Below are 20031 nucleotides of genomic sequence, written 5' to 3' on the forward strand. Positions count from 1 at the left end.
AGACGGTGACTGAATAACTGACTGACTGGCTTCATGATTGTGAAAGTAGAGGAAAGAGGAAGAGACTAAAAGGCTCGAGAAAAGAGAGAGAGAGTGCTAGTTTGTGATGTGCATGAAGTTGCATGTTTCAAACCTGAGAAAAAGGATAAATGGAAACATGTGAAAGCGTGATCTTTATTCATTCATGGAGGAACTTGTGTTTTTGCCATGTTAAGTAGCAACTTTTATATTTTTTTTCAAGTGGCAAGTTCCGGTAACCATCCATCCTGGCAGTCAAGTGTCTGAATGTGAGCTTAAGGCTGCAAGGGTCACAACTTGACCATCAATACAGCACAGGTGGACACCTATGACAAGGTTAAATGTATTATTGAGGCTGTTTCCATATAGAGAATACTGAATGTGCTCCTCAGCCTTGCTATGTGTGTATGGCTGCTACTACAACACAGGAACAACTCACAAAAGTCCAACATTAAATTTACCCCCGAGGGTTTATGATTCATCATTAACAGCTTTGACCATGAAAACAAATACAACTGAAACGCCAACAAACGTGCAGACAGACAGCACATGCACACATGTCCTCACACACTCATATACACGCGCACACACATACACAGTATTACTCGCGCACAAACGCACGTATACACACACATACTAAGATACAACTTGTGTTCCTAAGAGAACATTAAGCTGATAATTAACACTTAGGGGGCATTATACAATAAATTAATACAATACTAAATCAAAGTCAGCCTACATATAGGCAAATTAGTCCCTCCCCCATATACATACACACAAAACACACGCACACACACACACACTCCCATGCAATAAAAGCAGCTTATGTGCCATGCTGCATTTTGGAATGAATAGGGCAGTACGACTGCTGAGCGTATTTTCATGTAGAAGCAGCAAGTGGGGGTGGTGGCTCACTTGGCGAGGTGTTCGGGGGGGAAAAGAGGTTCCAGGGACTGATACTGGGTGGTGGATCTGCTAAGCAAACCTGGACCACAGGCGAGCAACACGCGCACATACACATACACCACAAGACAAGTACCATACTGTACATAGATATATGGACATCGTCACCTGGCAGGAAATCGAAGGGTCAGAAGGTAAAGATTTCAGTGTCTACACTAAGGAGAGACCAGGACAGCAGAGCTATGGGAAAGGAGAGGAGGAATGGAGTGGATAAAGGGGGGAGGAAGAGGGAATGAGCAACCCCTTGAGATGATTATGGCGGGGCTTGTCTTGTAGGAGATGGCGGGGGCCGCCGACTTGAGTAGAGAATGAATAATGATGTGATGTAAGGAAAAGCATCAGAGAAGGGTAGGGAAGATAAGAGATGACAAAAAGAGAAAGAAGAGAGAAGATTAGTCTTTGTTTACACAAGTTCAATAGATGCATCATTTAGGTTACAGATAAGATACAGGGAGAGAAAAACTGATTTGTTTTCCATTTGTTTGAATGAAGATCTGCCTCAAGTAAAAGTGGTCAGATTGTTTTTATGTCTCACACAGTCAAAATTAGCATCAAATTGAAGATCATTTTGGGAAATTCGCTTTTTCGCTTTCTTTCCGAGAGCTAGATGAAAAGATTTATACCACTCTCATGCCTGTATGCCAAATATGAAACTACCACCAGTAGCTGGTTAGCATAGTTTAGCACTGACTGGAGGAAACAGCTAGCAGCTACAGTTTTTCCAAAGCTAACAGTAAAAAAAAAAGTGAAAAAAGTAAAAAGTGATTGCATCTGGCCAAAGACGGTTAAAGAAGTAGTCTGGTACATAACACACAACATATAACTTGTTAATTAGTTAGCATTGGAAGTGATGTTAATTATGGACAGTCAGGCTAGCTGTTTCCCTTGTTTCAAGTCTTTAAGCTAAGCTGTGCTAACTTCTGTCTGTCGTTTTGTATTAACCACACAGGTACGTCAGTGGTGTACTTCCCAAAATACAAAACTATTCCTTTAAAGACAAAAACGTGAGCAAACCTAGGAAGCAGCGTAACACATCAAAATTTCCCACAGCAAAAAACAGCTGTGTCTCCTCATGAGCAAACAATCTCATCCTCCAAATAATTTGATTCCATAGCCAATATTAACCATTTAGTTAAAATACTACAAGCTCAATTCAAGCTCAGACTCTACTCAGTCAGCTTGATATAGAAAAGTAAATTACATTTGAAGGCTGTAACCTCATTCACTTTTGGTCTACTACAGGATATGGAACTGCTGTTAAGAGCTGAGATTCTGAGCAGAAGAGCTGATTGATGTGTGTTTACAGTCAGGGCAGATGATCTCTGTTGTTTAATTTTTCAGTTCACTAATTTAGAGAGAGAGGGTGATGTTTTGTCATTGTGCATCAGAAGATACAATGTTTAAAGTTTTCAAGTTTTCAGTCAGCTAGATAGACAGATAGAAAATACATAAGAACTTGATGTTTTGTGTCTTCCCAGCAGGTAGCATATGAGAAGGTTGCACTCACCTGGGGATGCTAGGAGGAGCCCTGTTTGGGCGGCTGGGAGCCTGAGGGCTGTCAGCACTGTTATTGAAGGGCCCCAGGGGTCCTGGACGGTTTGGCGGTGGTGGGGCCCCTCGGGGAGCTGGGCGCTGGCCTGAAGACATCCTCCTGGGGGCGGTTGGGCTGGGTGGTGGAGATCTGGGAGAAGAGAGAACATCATAAATAATGTTTAGGAAAAAAGGAACACAGTTAATAATGGACTGAATTAAAAGAAGTTTGAAATAAAAAAAACATGCCCCAACTTTTAGTTTTTATTTTAATGGTGAGTGTCCAGCTTACCTGCGACCACCTGCACACCAGGAGTTGTCAACAGGCGGAGGCACGGGTACGGTGATGGTCGTGGTGGAGATATCCCCGATGATGGCCAGGGCTTCCTTCAAGGCCTGGTGGGTCCTCAGCACCTCATCCCTCCTCTGGGCCTGCTCCTGGGACTCATCCATCAGGGCATTCTGGTCACCTGCAGAGTATAGTTGGGCCAACAGCTCGGCATTGATGAAGTCCTTCACCTGGTGGTGCAGAGAGAAAGTGCAGTGACCGTTATAATGGAATAAATTGAAGGAAGGAGATAAAACCTTCTGGCAAAAGCTGCAGTGTACAGTAGTCACATTTGTTATAATCATTTGTAGTCGTAGGAGTAGTATCATGGGCAAGAGTGTGTGAACACTGATGGAGCCTTCACTTACATTGTTGATCATGAGATGCATGATGGTCTTGGGCATGAGATCCCGGATGCACTTGTTGACAATAGCCATGTAGGAGTCCACCAGGTTACGGATGGTTTCCACTTTACGCTCCAGCTGAGGGTCCATGGAAAAGTTATCTGCGGTGGTGGTGGTTTCACTCTCAACCTAAAGTGGGAGAAAGAAGAAACTTTTTTTTGTAAGAAAGAGATGCTTACATGTGCAAAAATATTGGACGCATTGTATGGAACTAACAGCTTAATAATGGATGCTTTTATCTTTTTTTCCTGTTATTTCTTCATCAGTGCCTTCCAAAAAATGTGGAAGTTTCTCACAGTTTCAAATCAGTAAAGGAGGGGAGAAATTAAATAATGTGTAACCCAGTAAATACTGTAAGGACACTTAAGGATCAGACAGAACAGAGGAAACTAAATCATCTAAGCACTAAAAGACCATATGTTTGAATAATGAACGAGTGTGCTAACCGTAACGGTTTTCTCAGGATAGACCCCAGCACGTAGGAGAGAAGACTTCCAGCTGTCCACATCGTCCTGAGAGTCGCAGGCCAACTCCAATGTGCGATTGTCCTTGTACACATTCCTAGACACAACAACACACGAGAGCATGTATAGATGGCAATCAGGAAAAAGCTATAAGAGCTCTTAGGTGACCATGTGTAAAAATCTACATTGGTAAATGATTTATTAAGCCGAAATAAAACCCTTGGTTACAGCTTATAAACATTTTAAAAGTGTGTCTTATTAGAAAGCTATAAACCTAAATACTGAACAAGGGATGCATATATAATTAATTCAAACTATTCAAGTTACTCTATCAGTGATTAATGACATAATGACATCCAGACAATACTTTCCATTGTGTTCAAAAACAGAGACAAATTCTCACATCTGGAAGTATTGACAGTCAATTTGGGTTATTTTCTTCCTTTCATGAGGGATGTTTTGTTGTTTAACCCTTTTTCAAGTTTAGAGCCAAAAATTTTCTAACTGGATGGAGAAACTGAACTACCATAAAAAGTTTTTACAGGACATACTGCACCAATTACTGGAAGTTCAGGCCTGAAACTAAAAATGTTGCACAGGTTCAGTGTTATGGATAGGTTAGGTATATTATTAACATCAAACTACCATCATTACATCAAGAACTTCAAGTAATTCTGTGTGTGTGTGTGTGTGTGTGTGTGTGTGTGTGTGTGTGTGTGTGTGTGTGTGTGTGTGTGTGTGTGTGTGTGTGTGTGTGTGTGTGTGTGTGTGTGTGTGTTTTTTTTTCTTCTCACAGTAAAATATCTGGTATTTTAAAATGGTATTTTGCACCTATGAGATACATTGCAGTATGATTCACACATAATATAAACAACAGCTTCACAAGCTAAACTGTAGACATGTGTACTTGAAATATATCCAGTTTGTTCCGGCCTGCATTCATGCATACATACTGTACATAACACATAATTCAAAACATATTTCAACTGCTGCACCAGCACGCAGGCCTTGAACTCTCTAACTCCATCTACGTTATGTGAAAGCTATCAAGAGTCTCATGAGCTGTTAAATGAACTATTATAGTGTGCGATTTAATGAAAAGAAGAAATTACAATGTGAAGATCATGCAGCTAACCTTGACTCTGTGTTGAAAATGCAGAATATGTGCTTGCTGGACATAAAACTCTTCTCGACATCACGGACCTTCAGGTTGTCCAGGGGGAGCATGTACTTTTTCTCCTTCTCCTGTGAATGAGGAAAACAGAAGGAATGGATCGTGAGCACTTGAATGACTAACACAATTTGTGCTCTGTTTGTTATTGTCTGAATGGTTGCGCAATGATTTGGGCGCAAACAAATGCACTAGATGATATCGGTAGGAGAAAGGTGAAATTGAGTTTTTAAAGCGGGAGAGAGGGGGGTGAGCAGAAAAGAGAGGGGGGTGACAGGAGGGAGGAGGAATGGGGGAGACATTAGAGTGGGAGGTAAGTGGGGGGGGGAGTGGGTGGAGGAGGGGAGTAGAGGGAAGAAAAGAACAGAAAAAAAAGAGAAGGAGAGAGAGAAGGAGAGCACATGTGGAAGTCATTACAGTGTGGGTCAAGACACAGTCGTGCTTCACGGTGAGTTTTGCCGCGGAGAGCTGGTAGCTAAAGGCTGAGGAAACTCTCCGGCTTGTGGTAAAGACGGGGGGGAAATGCAGATATATAAAAGCACTGGAGGTCCATAATGCTCTGCTCAAACACAATGTTGATCTTTTGAGGTGCAGGCTCAAGCACGGCTGTGACAGATTCAAAGAGGGCTTGTGACAGATGCTTAACTTCAAGAAACCCTGCTCTTCATTTTACACTCCATCCTAGCCTCCGTCTTTCTTAAGTCTCAGTGTCTTTTTTTCTTTTATCCCTCCCCCCTCTATATTTTTTCAATATTTTTTCTTTCCATTCCAGAGGGGCCCACTTCCTGCCTGATTTTTTTTTTGAAAGAGGGAGAGAGAGAGAGAGAGAGAGAGAGAGAGAGAGAGAGAGAGAGAGAGAGAGAGAGAGAGAGAGAGAGAGAGAGAGATTGAGAGAGAGAGAGAGAGAGAGAGAGAGAGAGAGAGAGAGAGAGAGAGAGAGAGAGAGAGAGAGAGAGAGAGAGGGGGAGAGAGATTAAATGACAGCCTGGCGTTAAAACTCAACATCTGGTAGTGCTTAGCAGCACACAGAGAACCAGGGAAGGAGGGAGAGTGGAGAAGTTAAAGAGACGGCGGGCGAAGGAGGAGAGACCAAGACGAAGAAACACAAAAGTGGATTTGCAAAAGATTTGCAGAAGAAAGCCCACATCTGGTCTGATGGCCTCCGGGAAGTGGTGGTAGATGGTCACAGGTAAGAATTTAAAAAGGATGAGGAGTGGAGAAGAAGCAGCGAGGACAAGAAATCTCTGCAGACCCTTCTGTGTTGTATTCCCCAAGGGGTCACTACAGCCCATATATGGTCACACAGGTCCCCTCCCTCTTCCTCTCTCTTCCTCTCCCTTTCTCACTCACTCACTCCCCCCCACCATCTCTCTCTTTCCCTCTTTTTTGTAATATCCCCTCCCTGAACGTGCAGCCAGTCTGTCCCAGTCGTCTGAGCGAATATGCCACGTCAAGGCTGGATACTCTTCATGGCCGGCATGACCAAAACGGACCGCGAGGGGACCCAGAGATCCACTCGTCTACCAAAACAAATAAACACGCCAAGAGACGTGCACCAAAAAGGCTTGGAGAGAAACAACACGGATGGGGCGAATCACAGTTTTCAGAGCTTTCGATAGACGGGATCCTTGGTGCCAAAAATGGAGAGGGGCGAAAGGGAGGGCACAGACGACAGAGCCGCAAGCATCTGGAATGGCAGAAAACAGCACAAGGCCTGGCTCTTAACTCCGGCTCCGTCCACCCAGTGTTCAGACTACCTGTTCATTGTCATACTGGTGTACAGTAGTCTGCACATTGGTTAGACTGGGCATGGAACTTCTTCTGTCAGTCTGTCTTTCTGTGTGTCTCTCTTTCTGTCTCCAAGATCTTCTAATTGTGCATTTTTGTGGATCTGTTCCTTCATCTTCAGCTTCTTCAGCTATCTTTAATCTATTTATAATCTGTATTTAATCTGAATTCATCTGTATTTTGTCCTGAGTGCATTCTAACACCCACCACTTCCTTTTCATTTCTTCTTTTTATTTTTTGGAATAAACGTTTATCACATATTTTTTCCAACACTAACTGCAGATTTAACAAAACTGTTGTGAAAAAACCAAGGTGTAAAAATCTAAATGTTGAGCCAGAGTGACAAATGATTTGAGGTCAAAACTCACAAAATAGCCAGCTCACATAATTTATAGCATAAGAAGTGAATGAGTAAGTGTGCAGGCTGCTTGCCTATAGCGCTCTGATGAAGATGTGGTCCACTGCGGGGGGAGGAGTGAATGTGGCTGCAAAGCATCAAACACAGGCCGAAGGAACGAGGGCCAATCAATCAAGTGGAGTTTGAAAATACAGTCAGACACCTCCAGTGAAGTTATTTCAGTGGGTGGCCAAAATGGACTTGGACAACTTAATGCAAAGCACGTTGACTTATATTAGATTGCTGTGGTGTCAAATAACTGCGCCAAGCGGATGGGAAATGTGTTCCGCAGATTGTGCAATAAATGCATCAGAAAAGTGTACAAAGAATATATGTGCACATAGGAGGTTTTACATTTGACTACTCAGTTAAATTACTAGTACATTTAGTTGAGCTTTTGTGTTGTTGGTTTGTGATTTAAGGCTAAAAAGTCTCAGAGCATACAACGTTTTCACTGTTTTCTTGTGGAGGATTGCACATTCTTTAGGTATAAAACAGTGATGTAATGTAATTGATGTGGTCATAAAGTGGTAGATGGTTATGAAGTGAAGGTCAGAAACAGAAAGGGGGGGTGGGGGGTATTGATATTTAATAGAGGGGTTTCTCTCTGCTTAAACATTGGAGGCTGATGTTTGGATTAAAAACTTGTGATTTTCCTGCCAAGAATGCGAGCAGTTCCAAAGTAACTGCCAACCACACCAAGAGAGGGAGGAGGGTGCGCAAATGTGTGTGTGCACATGCATGCGTATGTGACTATAGAAAGTTCACGGAGTGTAAAACAGAAATATACAAGGCAAAGCCAGTTGAGTCTATAATTTCCTACATTACCGCACAAACGGATCAAATAACAATCTGTACACCCAATGCTGCGCAGCCCATGTGCTGTTTGAGGCTGTGAGCTTTTATATATTTTGGGTGTCTGTGAGTGAACATTTGGTTGGGATTGGGACGGTTTCCAAATTTGCAAAGAAGAAGCAAATGCCTAAACTCCCAGTGGAAAGAGGTGGGGAGAGAAGAAAGAGAGAAATGAGGGGAACTTCGAGACAAAGGGAAAGATGAATGGAAAGAATGAGTGAATGACAGAGCCGTGTCTAAACTCTTCACATGCATAATTCGTGCAGTAAAATGCTGCATCATGATGATGATGATCCACAAAGAGTATGCTTAAAAATGTCACATACTGTATGCCCCAAGTAAATTTAACCAGCTGTGAGTCAGTTGCCTGCAGTACATTAATGTGGAATCAATCACAGATGCTGCATAAAAGTTAAATTTACTACCAAGATCTGAGAGTACAATATTGTCTCTGTTATTCTGTTGTTTTGTATGAATCTACTATGCTGTGCATCTCTTGAAACAGACAAAAGACTAAAAAAAAGGTCTCGTAAAAAGCAGCAAAGCAGCAACAGCACCAACTGGCTGAAGGAGTTGTGGTGTGTCCGCCTATCTACACTTGCTGTGCAGAATATCCTCCAACCTGTACAGCAGGCACAGACAGGCAGATAGACATCAGCCTGCCAAATAAGCCAGCGGCACGGACAAAATCCTGCATCCTGTTGATGCTGTGTTGTGGGCGCATATGTAAAGTGGATCTGTCTGCTTTCCTGAGAAGCTAATTGTGTTTTCTAATGATGTATAAATGTTGATAAAAATGATAGTAATAAAGTTATGCTCTGCTTCAAACCTCTGAGAGTTTAAGTCATTTGTGTAGTTGCTGCTTCCTATCACATAATGTCATCTATCAGTCTTATCTGTATTTTCTTTAGGTTTAACTCACCTCATCATCCTTGAACCAGGAGAGGCTCTCAGCAGTCAGCACAAACCAGTACTCCTTGGCTCCTCCCTTCATGATGCTGATGTTGTTTATGGTCAGCCAGCCTTTACGGATGACCTGAGGGAATGATCAAGAGCAAAAGTCAGAAATATATAGACTGTAAAAGATAACGACAAAATAAAAAATAAAATAAAATAAAAACTATACATGAAAAACAAGAGGATGACAAGAGCGCTTCATCCTTAATGATTTTCATTTAAAAAGAAAAAAAACAAAAAACTCACTTGCCTCTAAAACAACAAATCTGTACAACACATTGTGGCTAAAAACTTGTCTAAATACAGTTAATCTGTGCAAATCATCAACACATGAATTGCGATGATATGAGCGTGGAGGTCAGGTTAGGTGTGTCATCGTGTCTTTGTGACTCACTCAGAGCCAAGCATGTGACAGTGTGTATCAGTGCAGCCTCATTCAAGGAACTGTGTTCACAATGCCACAAGCAAAGGCCTGTGTTAGCTTGTTAAGTGACCATTGTGTTAAGTTCTTCAAGTACACAAGAAAGCATGTGTGTGTGCTCTGTGTGTTAGACGTATTAACCTTACGAACCCTACATAAACAAGCTTGTGGGCATGGTGCCAAGTGATTATTGAATTAGATTACTGTCAGTCTTGCACCGCCTAAGACTCACTAAGGAGGTTACCCAAATCATTACAAAGCCTTTTTGTCATAGGCACGAATGAGAGAGCTGTTTTGTGTCCGGCTCTATGACAGGATTCTGAATGAAGTTATATTTCTGCACCTTTGAGTCTTGGAAATGATATTTTTTCACTGCCAAAACATGGAAAATTTTAATTTCTGTTTGACGAGTTGGCAACCCCTTGTAGTCTGCGGGTCTTAGTGGGTGGAGGAGGTGTTAAAGAGTAAACAGTTGGATAATAAACTCTTACAATCAGGCCTGATGCGGGAGGAGAGGAGGCCTGCAACAGGAAGGAAGGTGGGGCATTTAGACACCATGTGGCACTAAAAAAATGTAAGGCAACTTCTCAAGTGCAAAAAAGTGTCTCTGCCCAACAGTAGCCTACACAGCCAATTTGACCTGACAGAGTGGAGAACGAGTTTGTACTTCTTGCTCCACTCTGTGTGAAGTGACAAAGAGAAGAGAGAAAAACAGAAGTGACAGGTTCCTAAGAAGGCTGCGGTGCTGCAGAGCACCACACAATGGGCAGAAGTATTACTGCAGGCACAAATGACATTGCAAACCATAACCCACAATGAGCGATACTCACCAACAGACACCCATAAGAGGGCAGCTGAGATTCTCACTAAGGGATGGGGATGAAATGCAAAGTGGCACCTTGATGACACAGGAGGGGTTCAAAGAAAGGGAAATGTCTCAACAACAACACCAGTGATGATGGTGGCATAAAGTAATAGAACCCAGTGTGATTCTTTTACTGAGATAAAATCATAAAACCCAAGAAGCAAATAAACCACTGTACACAACTGGTGCCCAATTAAAATATAATACAGCATGCATGACTAAAATAGAAAGTAATAAAATGCGAAAATCATAAGACTAAAATCAAATCCATATGACATATATTTTGTGCAAAGCTAAAGATTAAGTCAAATGGAAGAGAGTATCTTGGATTGTCTCTCTTTCATTTCAGCATCCCTCTCTTTTTTCATGTTCTCTGCAGTAGCCATCCTGCCACTGTGTGGGTGTGCACTACTCCCCTGACCTTGTGCTCGAGCTGCTTGTGTGTGACACACACAAGACGTGACAAATGCTCACCTGATTTCCTGCCGAACTCTGGCTCTTATTAGTCTGACTGCTCCTCTGCTGTGCACTGCGGTGTGGAAACAACACAGAAGAGATGGCAGATGAGGGGGAGGTGAGGGGTGACATAGAGGAAAAGAGGAGGAGAGACAGCATAACAGGGGTAAAAGGACATCATTTGTTTTCACTAGACTGATGTCTTCAATAATATATGAATTATCTTGGTGGTGCCAAGCTAATGGAATGGGTTCTTACTTAGCAAAGCCAATGAAGTCCTCATGGTTAGTGTTGATGTAAGACAGCTGAACGTCAATCAACAGCAGAACCTGTAACAATATACAGAACATTTAACATGAAGCTAGTGTAACTCATTCTTTAAGGAATACTTTGAGATTTTGGACTTATTTGGGCTAAATTACAATATTGATATCATTCTCAAATATGTAACTCGTGCCGGCAGCTTAGACACTTGAAGGAGGGTGGAACAGCTACCACAACATGTCATTTTAACTGTTCAGTTCTTGTATGGATTAAACAAATGAGATATAAACTTGGATAATTGGTACCTTTTTTGTAATCACACAACATCAGAATGACAGATGTGAATTTACATGTGTCATATGGAGGAAAACTGGCTTCTGAAGTTAGCCATGCAAATGTGAGTATTCATGTCTCATACCTTCCCTTACAAACCAATGTGTGTATGTCCATAATTGCTAACTAATGAGTCTTACCTGGTCCTTGGCCCGACTCTCTCTGTCTCGAATATGAGCAGTCACAATTCTTTCGGTTTCCTCTTGCAGTCTGGGGAAGCAGTCCAGCTGAAAACACACCACACAGCTTATAACTCCTTCTGCATTATGAAGAATAAGAACTAAACCAAACCAAAAACAAGAGTATTCAACAGTAAGCTCATCTTTCCATCTGCATCTATTCATCCAAACTTCCCTCCCTCCCTTCCTGCTTCTTCTCAAGCTTTCAAAGCTTTAAATTGGCAGTGTTTTGGCAGTGCAGGAAACAATAAGACTTACCTTGTTAGAGCACTGGCGCACTGTGTTAATCAGTTCCTGGATGACCATGTCCACGCACTTGATGCAGGGCCCCTTTAGCTTTATAACCTGCTTCTTCACAATGGCTTCAAATGCCATATCTGGGGTGAAAAGCCCAGTCCTAGGGGCCAGCAAGAGAAGGAGAAAACAGGTACAATGCTGATGAAAAGTGTTTTCTCTAATATACAATATAAATAAATGACTTGGTGATGACATTCGTTGTAGATATTGGTCCTGCTATTGTTTTTGGAAGGAATTCGGGCTAAAATGTGATGTTTCTTTAAATGACACACTCTCTCACTTGGGTGGCAATTTTCTTGGTTACAGCGGCTAACCGCTGCTGAATCTATATAGCAACACACAGTGAGGCTGGAGTGAACTTAAAAAAAGACAGAAAGAAACATGTCATGCTCCTCCCTTGTTCATAGATTCCCATTCAAGCCATGTAATTTAAACTGTTGGCGAACCAAATTCAAACATCTGTTTATTTTCAATCTGTCAGTATGACTGCCATATAAAAGTTATGCGACTGTCTCTTCTAGCCATTGGCTGTAAATGACTGTATTTATATATTTATGATAATAGCAAACTTAAAGTAAAGAGTAGCTGCATCACTGATAAGTTAGTATACTTCAAATAAATAGAGGAATTGTGCAAGGCCCTAAAATGTAAGCAACATTTTTGTACCAGTAGGAGGCGTAGGGAAAGAAAAATGTAGGAAACCACTTATTTTAGTTCAGTAGACAAATTCCTACCTGATACCGTGGATGTTCTTGATGGCATAACTGATCTCGCGACGCATCTCCTTCTCATCACACTCCATCTGATGAGAGCAAAGAGGATGGATTTAAATGGTGAATATGGACAATAGAGTTGTAAAATATTAAAGAGGAGATACACCATGAAAGAGAGAACATTGTACAGAAATCTGTGTTTGCACTGAGAGTTTGAGCAGGCATTGATAATAGTAAAGCGATTCAGGGATCATTCACAAGGAAATCCCAATAGAGATAATTTAAGAGGCCATTATACAGTGTGGATGAGGAAACAGAACAAAGAATAAAGAAATAATGGAGGAAGGCAGCAAAATGTATCTTTTTTGGAGCCTGTTTAGTTGTATATTCGGCCTTCAAGACTTTTAGACCATTCCAGTGTGGGTGTCATTATTACAGCTCTATGCAAATAATTGTACCCCATTAGCTTTTTTGACTGATTCAAATAAAATAAGAGTTTCTGACACATTCAAAATCACAATGTCTTGTTATTGGGAGTCTTATTCACCTTGACCAGTTCAAAGGGGAAACGCTCATGGAAGATGCGGTTGATTTTTGCTCCACCAGACAGCTCCACTGTGTCTACCTGGTCTCCTGAACCCTCGATCCTCTTCTCAAAATCCACAGAGAACTGCTGCACCATCCTGAAACAGAACAACAGCGATGTAATAAATTAGGCCACCAGTGACCTCTTGACATCTTGAATACGAGGTGACAAAAATAAGGTGTCAAGGGATGAAGTAATTGTTTCCTCAGAGAGAAGAAATCCTGCACCAAACATATTTACTATGAACTTCTGCTGGCAAAGAAAAAGGGTACTGACTGCAACAGCTGCTTGGTTTTACGGGATGGGTCATCAGGTCGGTATCCCCGGTATTCCTCTGCCTCTTTGTCCAGAGCCAACAGCTGGGACTGCAGCTTGCTGCGGAACGCTGGCAGGGTGTCCCGGATGTGGTTGGTCAGTTGCTATGGAGACACAAAGCAAACCAGCAAACCAAAATTGCACAAATTATAACCACATCCAGGGTCATTGATAAGCAGATTATGTCATTGGCATTTTTCCTGTAAAGAGCCATTTTCCAATCAGGACAGTAAGCACAGAATATTTCAGTATAATCAGTGAAGATACATTCATACTATAAAAATGCTGAGAAAAATGTGGCATGAGTGAAATCAGAAATTATTAAGAGTTGAGCAGAAAAGCGAATACATTTTCCACCTACTGACAGTCTTGTATCACCCACACTGATGTGAGTGACAATGGAAGTGAAAAAAAATAGGCCACCTTCTTATTAATTATGTAAAGTGCACTATGGGAAAGCACTGGGAATAAATCTATGATCACCTCATTGAGCACTCTTTGCAGACGTGGGGTGCCCATTTTATCAGCCATGTGCCTGTACGAAGGGTGGGAGAAGAAGAACTTCCTCTCCGCTTCCAAAGCAGCCCTGATATCTTTCTTCCCGTCAATGTCCTTCTGACTGCGATTCACCACTCCAATGTAACCTGGGAATGATTAAAATAGGACATAAAAATAGAGGAGTAATGAATAGTTATGCAATATAGCACAAGTCAAGATAAACAGAAGGCAGGGTGGGAATATGGACAGGGAGAACCTAAAGTGAATCTGGCTGGCATGCAGTAGCTCACTATATGACAAACGCACCTCTTCGCAGTGGCAGCAGCTTGTTCTCCAGAACATCTCGGGCATCTGTGCCCTCGTCCATCAAATCCAGTTTGGTGATCACTCCAATAGTTCTCAGACCTATAAAAGGGGTCAAAATGTAAATGAGTGAGGAAGGAAGCCATGTAAATTCAGAAATGCTTCTTGAGGTTTTGAGGGTACTGTTTCTTTAAACACAAGAAGCAAAAGAGTACAAAATCAAATCTTTACATCAGGCTGTCTTTGCATGTAGCTCCATATCATCATCTATTTAATATTTTGTATTTCTCCGTCCATCCTCGGATCCCTCTTTTTTTTATCACCACCATCCTATATTTCTTTACTTTCCTATTCATCCAGGCACAACCAGATTAACCCACTATTGGGCCTAGTTAACTAGTTAAGCTCAGTAAAAGGAAAACTGTGTCCTGTGCATGTACAGTGGCGTCTGCTGTACAATCACTGTTATAAGACTCTGGAACCATTTCTAATCAAACTACAGTAACCATACAGTAATGTATCTAGAAGATTGCAATTAATCAAATTACAGCACAGCGAAACTGGGTTTGGTTCGTCTGAGCAGGTGCCCACTTTCCCCAATTCCTAATCTGGTTTTGCACCCAGTTCTTCCTTTCCTCCTCCCCTAGTTCTTGAATTTCCTTTACACCTATTCAATTCTCCTTCTGCAATGTCTTCTTCCTTTCCAAGCATCTTTGGCCATTGGCATCCTTTCTCTCCCTGTTCCCTCCTGTCCTCCTCCACCTCATCTCCTTCTCCGTCATAATTCATCCTTCCCTCAAGGTTGCTTTGTCCAAATCCTCCACTTCTACCAAGCTTATTCATCCTCTTCTCCTCTTACGCGCCCCCCTCTACCCTGTCTGAAGGTCAAACTCTCTTGGAATTAAGTTAACTTATTATTTTCTCCTTCCTAACACATTCTCATTACCCCATTTCCAGTATTTGGTTTTCCATCACTATGCATCTTCTGCTTTGTACGGCCTCCATTTCCCCCTTCTCTCAGCCCCACATTGCTAATAATAATGTGACACTTGATCGATCCCTGAAGGGAAATTCTGTTTCCACATTCAGAAGGGTCAAAGTACAAGGTCAGGAATGCACCACGCCTGGAGCTGACGCAGATTGAATGTCTTGTTGAGGTTGGACCCCGTTAACTACAAGGCCACTTTTTCCTCTACTTTATTTCCTTACATCCCTCTTTCTACATCTCTGCTATAGCCCAAATAGTCCTCCGTGTCTTACCCTGTGGATCAACGTCCTTTGCCTGCTTCAGAGCATCAGAGTTGGCCAGGTCAGTGTTGGCCGGAGTGACGGCCAGGATTAAACAGCTCTCTCTGGTGATGAATTGCATGATCATGTCCTTGATCTGCTGTTCGATGTCCACCGGCTGGTCTCCAACCGGCACCTTAGTGATTCCCGGCAGGTCAATGAGAGTCAGGTTCAGCACTGCACAATCAGAGGAATGCAATATAAGAACCTCGCCATACCTGTGTGGCATCTCCCGGCTACTGTTAGTCAGATTGGAATCTCCATAATTTCCTTTACATGTATTTATCCGCACTGGCACCCTGTAGCTTCAACATTCCCCCCTACAGCTGGACAACACTGACATATTGTGACATTCGGTGATATTTCTACTCCTCTCCAACAACAATTTAAAATGTAGTTATAGAAAAGAAGCCTACATATTATTATATAGATATCAAAATGAGAGCTAAACTTGGGTTTGGTTGCAACAAATATTTGGAAATCTATGTCTTGGGTTGTGTATGAAATCCTTCTTAAGTTTCCTAAGTTTGTAACTTTGTTCTTTCACATTTTCCTAAATGGGGTTGCGCTATTAAAATAAACTCATGTCTTAGCTTGTAAAAAACTGTTTCAAGATGTAACAGTGAAACTAATTACCTTTACATGGAAACCAGCTTGTGTGGTGCAACACAATGTTTGATTTAATGATGTGGAAAATCACTTAGAAACAATTACGTCATAAATAGGCAAAGTTTGAACTTGTGAACCACTGGTGCAATCAACTCCAAGAGAAATATGATATAATATATATACAGTGTATATATACAATATGATTGAAACAATTCACATTATCAGATAAATTCTGATTGAAGCTCTGTAAGTGGCAGAGGATCACAGATGGTTGACAGCTGATCTAATTAGTCCATCATTTCAAGATCTCTTCATTTCAAGGCTTCAGCATTCATTGCTACCATGCAAACAATCCAAGAACAGTTTAGTTTAATTGAAAGCTAAAATTCAACCATATTAACAAGAGCTTTTCAAGTATATATTCAGTTGTCAACAAGCAATTAGTTTATATATCACCTTTCCTAGGAAATCCATACTCTTTGTTTCTAATGAGCTATTTTTTAAACTATGATCTGTCAGCTATTCATACAAAGTGCAAGAGTGTGATGACTCATATCTTGTCACGGTCTACTTTGATTCATAAGTGTTATTGGGTGCTGTTACTTGACAATGAGAGGAAGGAAGCTGAGTTGTGGCCTCGTACCGTTAGGGGAGTAAACACGCAGGTTGATGGGAACAGGAGATATGCCTTTGTTGGCCCCCGTGGCGCGGTCCGTCTCGGCCTCTATCTCCTGGCGAACCTCATCAAAGTCTGTGAACTTCTTTCCTTTGCAATGGAGGAATTCAGCCCATTCTGAGAAGATTAAAAATTAAAAAAATACATAACAGAGATTAGTGGTGGCAGTGCTTCGTGCGACAGAGGGGAGTATAATACACTGCAATGCAAAAAAACAGCCCTGTTTCAAAAGGAGGGAGCATTTGTGTGCATGCTAGCATGTGTGGGTGTGTAAGTGTGTGGGCGCCCACCTGCAGAGGCGCTGATAAGCTGCAGAACCAGGGGCCTGCGGGTGACAATTCCAGATCCACGGGGCAGAAAGTCCCTGAGAAAAAAACAGCCAATCAAAAATCTAAATATCAAACCACAGACAACATAAATACTCATCAAAGAGTGTGGGCATGGCTATAGGTAGCATAATGATATCCTAAGGGTTTTTTAATTCTTGGAAGGCATTTTGCTTGTAATTATGCCAGAAAATCTAGTGCCATTCATCTTTTAAGCCTACATTCAATACAGAGGAATAGTGGCCATTTTAAAACACAGCAACCCCTGCTGCAACAAACAGGATAATCTGACCTGATAAACAACAGGTCAAAATGAAGAGCTGGTTCGCTGACTGGGGGCTCTCTCATTTAAAAAACGATGACCTCACCATTTCCTGGGGGCTTCCACACTGAGTGAGTGTGTATGTGTCCACTTCCCGTGCATGCCCAATTATTCCATACACCTGACAGCCATCACGACTACCTCGGATGCTGAAGGTCTGTTCCAAAAAACCTTATTAGCACATATCGACCCTCGGAACCTCCTCAAGTGTGATGAGATAAGAAAAAAAAAAATAGAGGAAGAAGCCCACTTCTTGTCCGTTCAGCGCCTGGCAGAGCCAGGTCTGGACAGATGGCCCATTACTCAGCATCACGACTCTCAATGAGAACAGTACAAAATCAATGCATCCATCTGGGACTGAACACGTCCATGTCAAATCTGCACAAGATGCACCATTTGGTCTTACTACAGAGAAACTAGCTCTTGATATGTGAATGTATGTTTTGGTAAATGGTGGTTAAAGAGGAGATTTAGTGTTGCACTTCCATGACGATGGGTGGATTTGAAGATTAATTAAAAAAAGAATGGTCAAAATCAACAGAGGCTGACGTATCCTGATATTAAAATCCTACTATTAGAACAAAAACACTGGATCCTACACTTCTCATAATTCAACAAAAATAGCAACTGTCAGAAGACCTTCGCTACATGTTAAATGCCCTCATCTTTCAATTCAATAGCCCATTCATGATTAAGGATTTCTGCTAAATACCTGAAGTCTTGAGCCTAACTCAAGATAACCTTGATGACATCATCAGGGCCATTTTCTCAGACTCCTACAGAGCAACAGATGATGATATACAGCTGTTTTTACAGGCTGACTGCTCTCAATGATGATAAATTAATTTGTCACATATTGTATGAACTGGCACAGACATTCCGCAACGAATGAAATGTTATGTATCAATTTGGGGAGTTCATTTTTTCAGCAAATCATATTAAGTGATTAGAACTACAAAGTCTAAGGGCACTCAAATTCGACCTCATTTAAAAGGTCCTCAGTCTCACTGAAACACATAGCTGTAGAACAGAATAAAGAAACCATTGTACAAAATAACGTTCTTGCAGCAGACAAAAGCACATCATGCAGTTGCTCTTGGTACAGTTGTGGAACCTGGATGCACATCTGTTTCTTGTTTTGCTGAATCACATTCCCGGTTTGAAAATGGCCTGATCCTTATCTTGGAAAAAAAGAATGTCAGTTTAAATGCAGCTGCTAATAATACATTTGTTTTAAGTGACCATAATCCGGGGCAAGCTGATGAATATTGATGTGTGTTTTCAGGAGTGGGAACTGACACGGCTGCTTGAACAGCAGGATGATTCACTTTAAAAATGGTAACATGAAGCCATGTGTCACTGCGATGCGCGTTAATACAACACAGGACTTAACTGCATCACATTCAGAGGGTCGGTGGCACATAATGAATTTGAAAGGATGCTTGGAAACTGTTAAGCGAGAGATATTTCTAGGACTGCGTGACTGCAGTCTGTGCTGGTGGGGCTGAGATCCCCAAGGTGCTGCTGTAACCCAAATACAGCTTCATTCCTCTGTTAGAGGCCAGGGGACAGTGTCGTGTGTTGTGTGTGTGTGCTGTGCAGAAGAACACTACTGAAGGTCCCTGCTCATCAGAAGGTGCAACAGCAGTGACTTAAAGCTGGGGTGAGATTGTTTGAACTCTGCACACAGAGATCGGCCCCATTTAGGCCTCTTATGTCATCCTCAAGGTTACCGAGAGAAAGGGATTATCCTATTTCTGGTGGTCAATTTTACCTGCCTACAAAGTTCTCGAGCACGGAGCTTTTTCCTGCGCTCTGCCCGCCGACCACCGCGATCTGCGGCAGGTCCAGGTTGCAGGCCTGGCCGATGGAGCTGAAGGCATCCTGCAGCTTGTTGACCAGCGGGATCAGCTCCTCCATGCCACGGTTTCCCATGGTGCTTTTAGACGGAAGGGCTCAGGATCAGCGAATGGAGAGAGAGACAAAAGAGAGAGAGAAAAAGAGAGAGAGGAGGGGGGGGATGTGGCGCTGCTATATTAGTCCAGGATACCGCGGTGCTTGTTGATGTAGTGAAGTCATCTAGCCGCGCATTGCCCCGAGCCAAGCAAGGGTCGGACCGACTGTGGAAGCAGAGAGAGAGAGGGGGGGGGGGGGGGGGGGGGGGGGGGGGGGGTACAGAAAAGAGAGATATGAACAGACAGGGACAGACAATTGCGCAGTTGCTTACCACCACCACAACCACCATAAACCCTCTCTATCTATCTATCTCTATCTCCCTCTTTCTGTCTCCCTCTCTTATTCTCTCCTTCTCGCACACACACACACACACACACACACACACACACACACACACACACACACACACACACACACACACACACACACACACATATATACAAAGCGAGCCGCACGAAGCCTATACTTTCAAGGGCATTTGGTGAGTGGAGCTCCATAGGCTCCATTATATAGTCCCGCTGAACAAATCCGTGCGCTCTAGGGCTGCGCAAGTCAAACACGAACAACGTTTGATAAATGCAACACAAAGCATCAATCGCTTGCATGCAGATAAACGTTAATAAACCACACAGGCTGTGTTGATCGTAGATATATTACAGTCATAATCACTGGTTGCAGTGTTGTTATATTGTCAGCCTACCCCGCCTCAGGATTCCCTCGGTGTTTTCAGTGTCCGATGGTCCCGGTCGC

The 20031-nt window shown here is 42.3% G+C and overlaps 1 protein-coding gene across 1 annotated transcript; it reads right to left on the reverse strand.

Annotated features, from left to right (window-relative positions):
• Positions 1-1234: 1234 nt before the first annotated feature.
• dnm3b (dynamin 3b) lies at positions 1235-19260 on the reverse strand. Its single transcript, XM_062428398.1, has 20 exons — positions 19100-19260; positions 16968-17041; positions 16645-16794; positions 15366-15569; positions 14109-14207; positions 13788-13948; positions 13266-13408; positions 12951-13086; positions 12425-12492; positions 11652-11790; positions 11355-11441; positions 10876-10946; positions 10636-10690; positions 8841-8954; positions 4843-4952; positions 3690-3804; positions 3208-3372; positions 2804-3030; positions 2489-2662; positions 1235-1277 (listed from the first exon to the last, which is right to left on the reverse strand). Exons 1-20 carry the CDS (start codon positions 19258-19260, stop codon positions 1235-1237), a joined length of 2496 nt encoding a protein of 831 aa, XP_062284382.1.
• Positions 19261-20031: the final 771 nt, after the last annotated feature.

The sequence above is a fragment of the Scomber scombrus genome, chromosome 11, assembly GCF_963691925.1.
Source record: "Scomber scombrus chromosome 11, fScoSco1.1, whole genome shotgun sequence".
NCBI classification, from domain to species: Eukaryota; Metazoa; Chordata; class Actinopteri; order Scombriformes; family Scombridae; genus Scomber; species Scomber scombrus.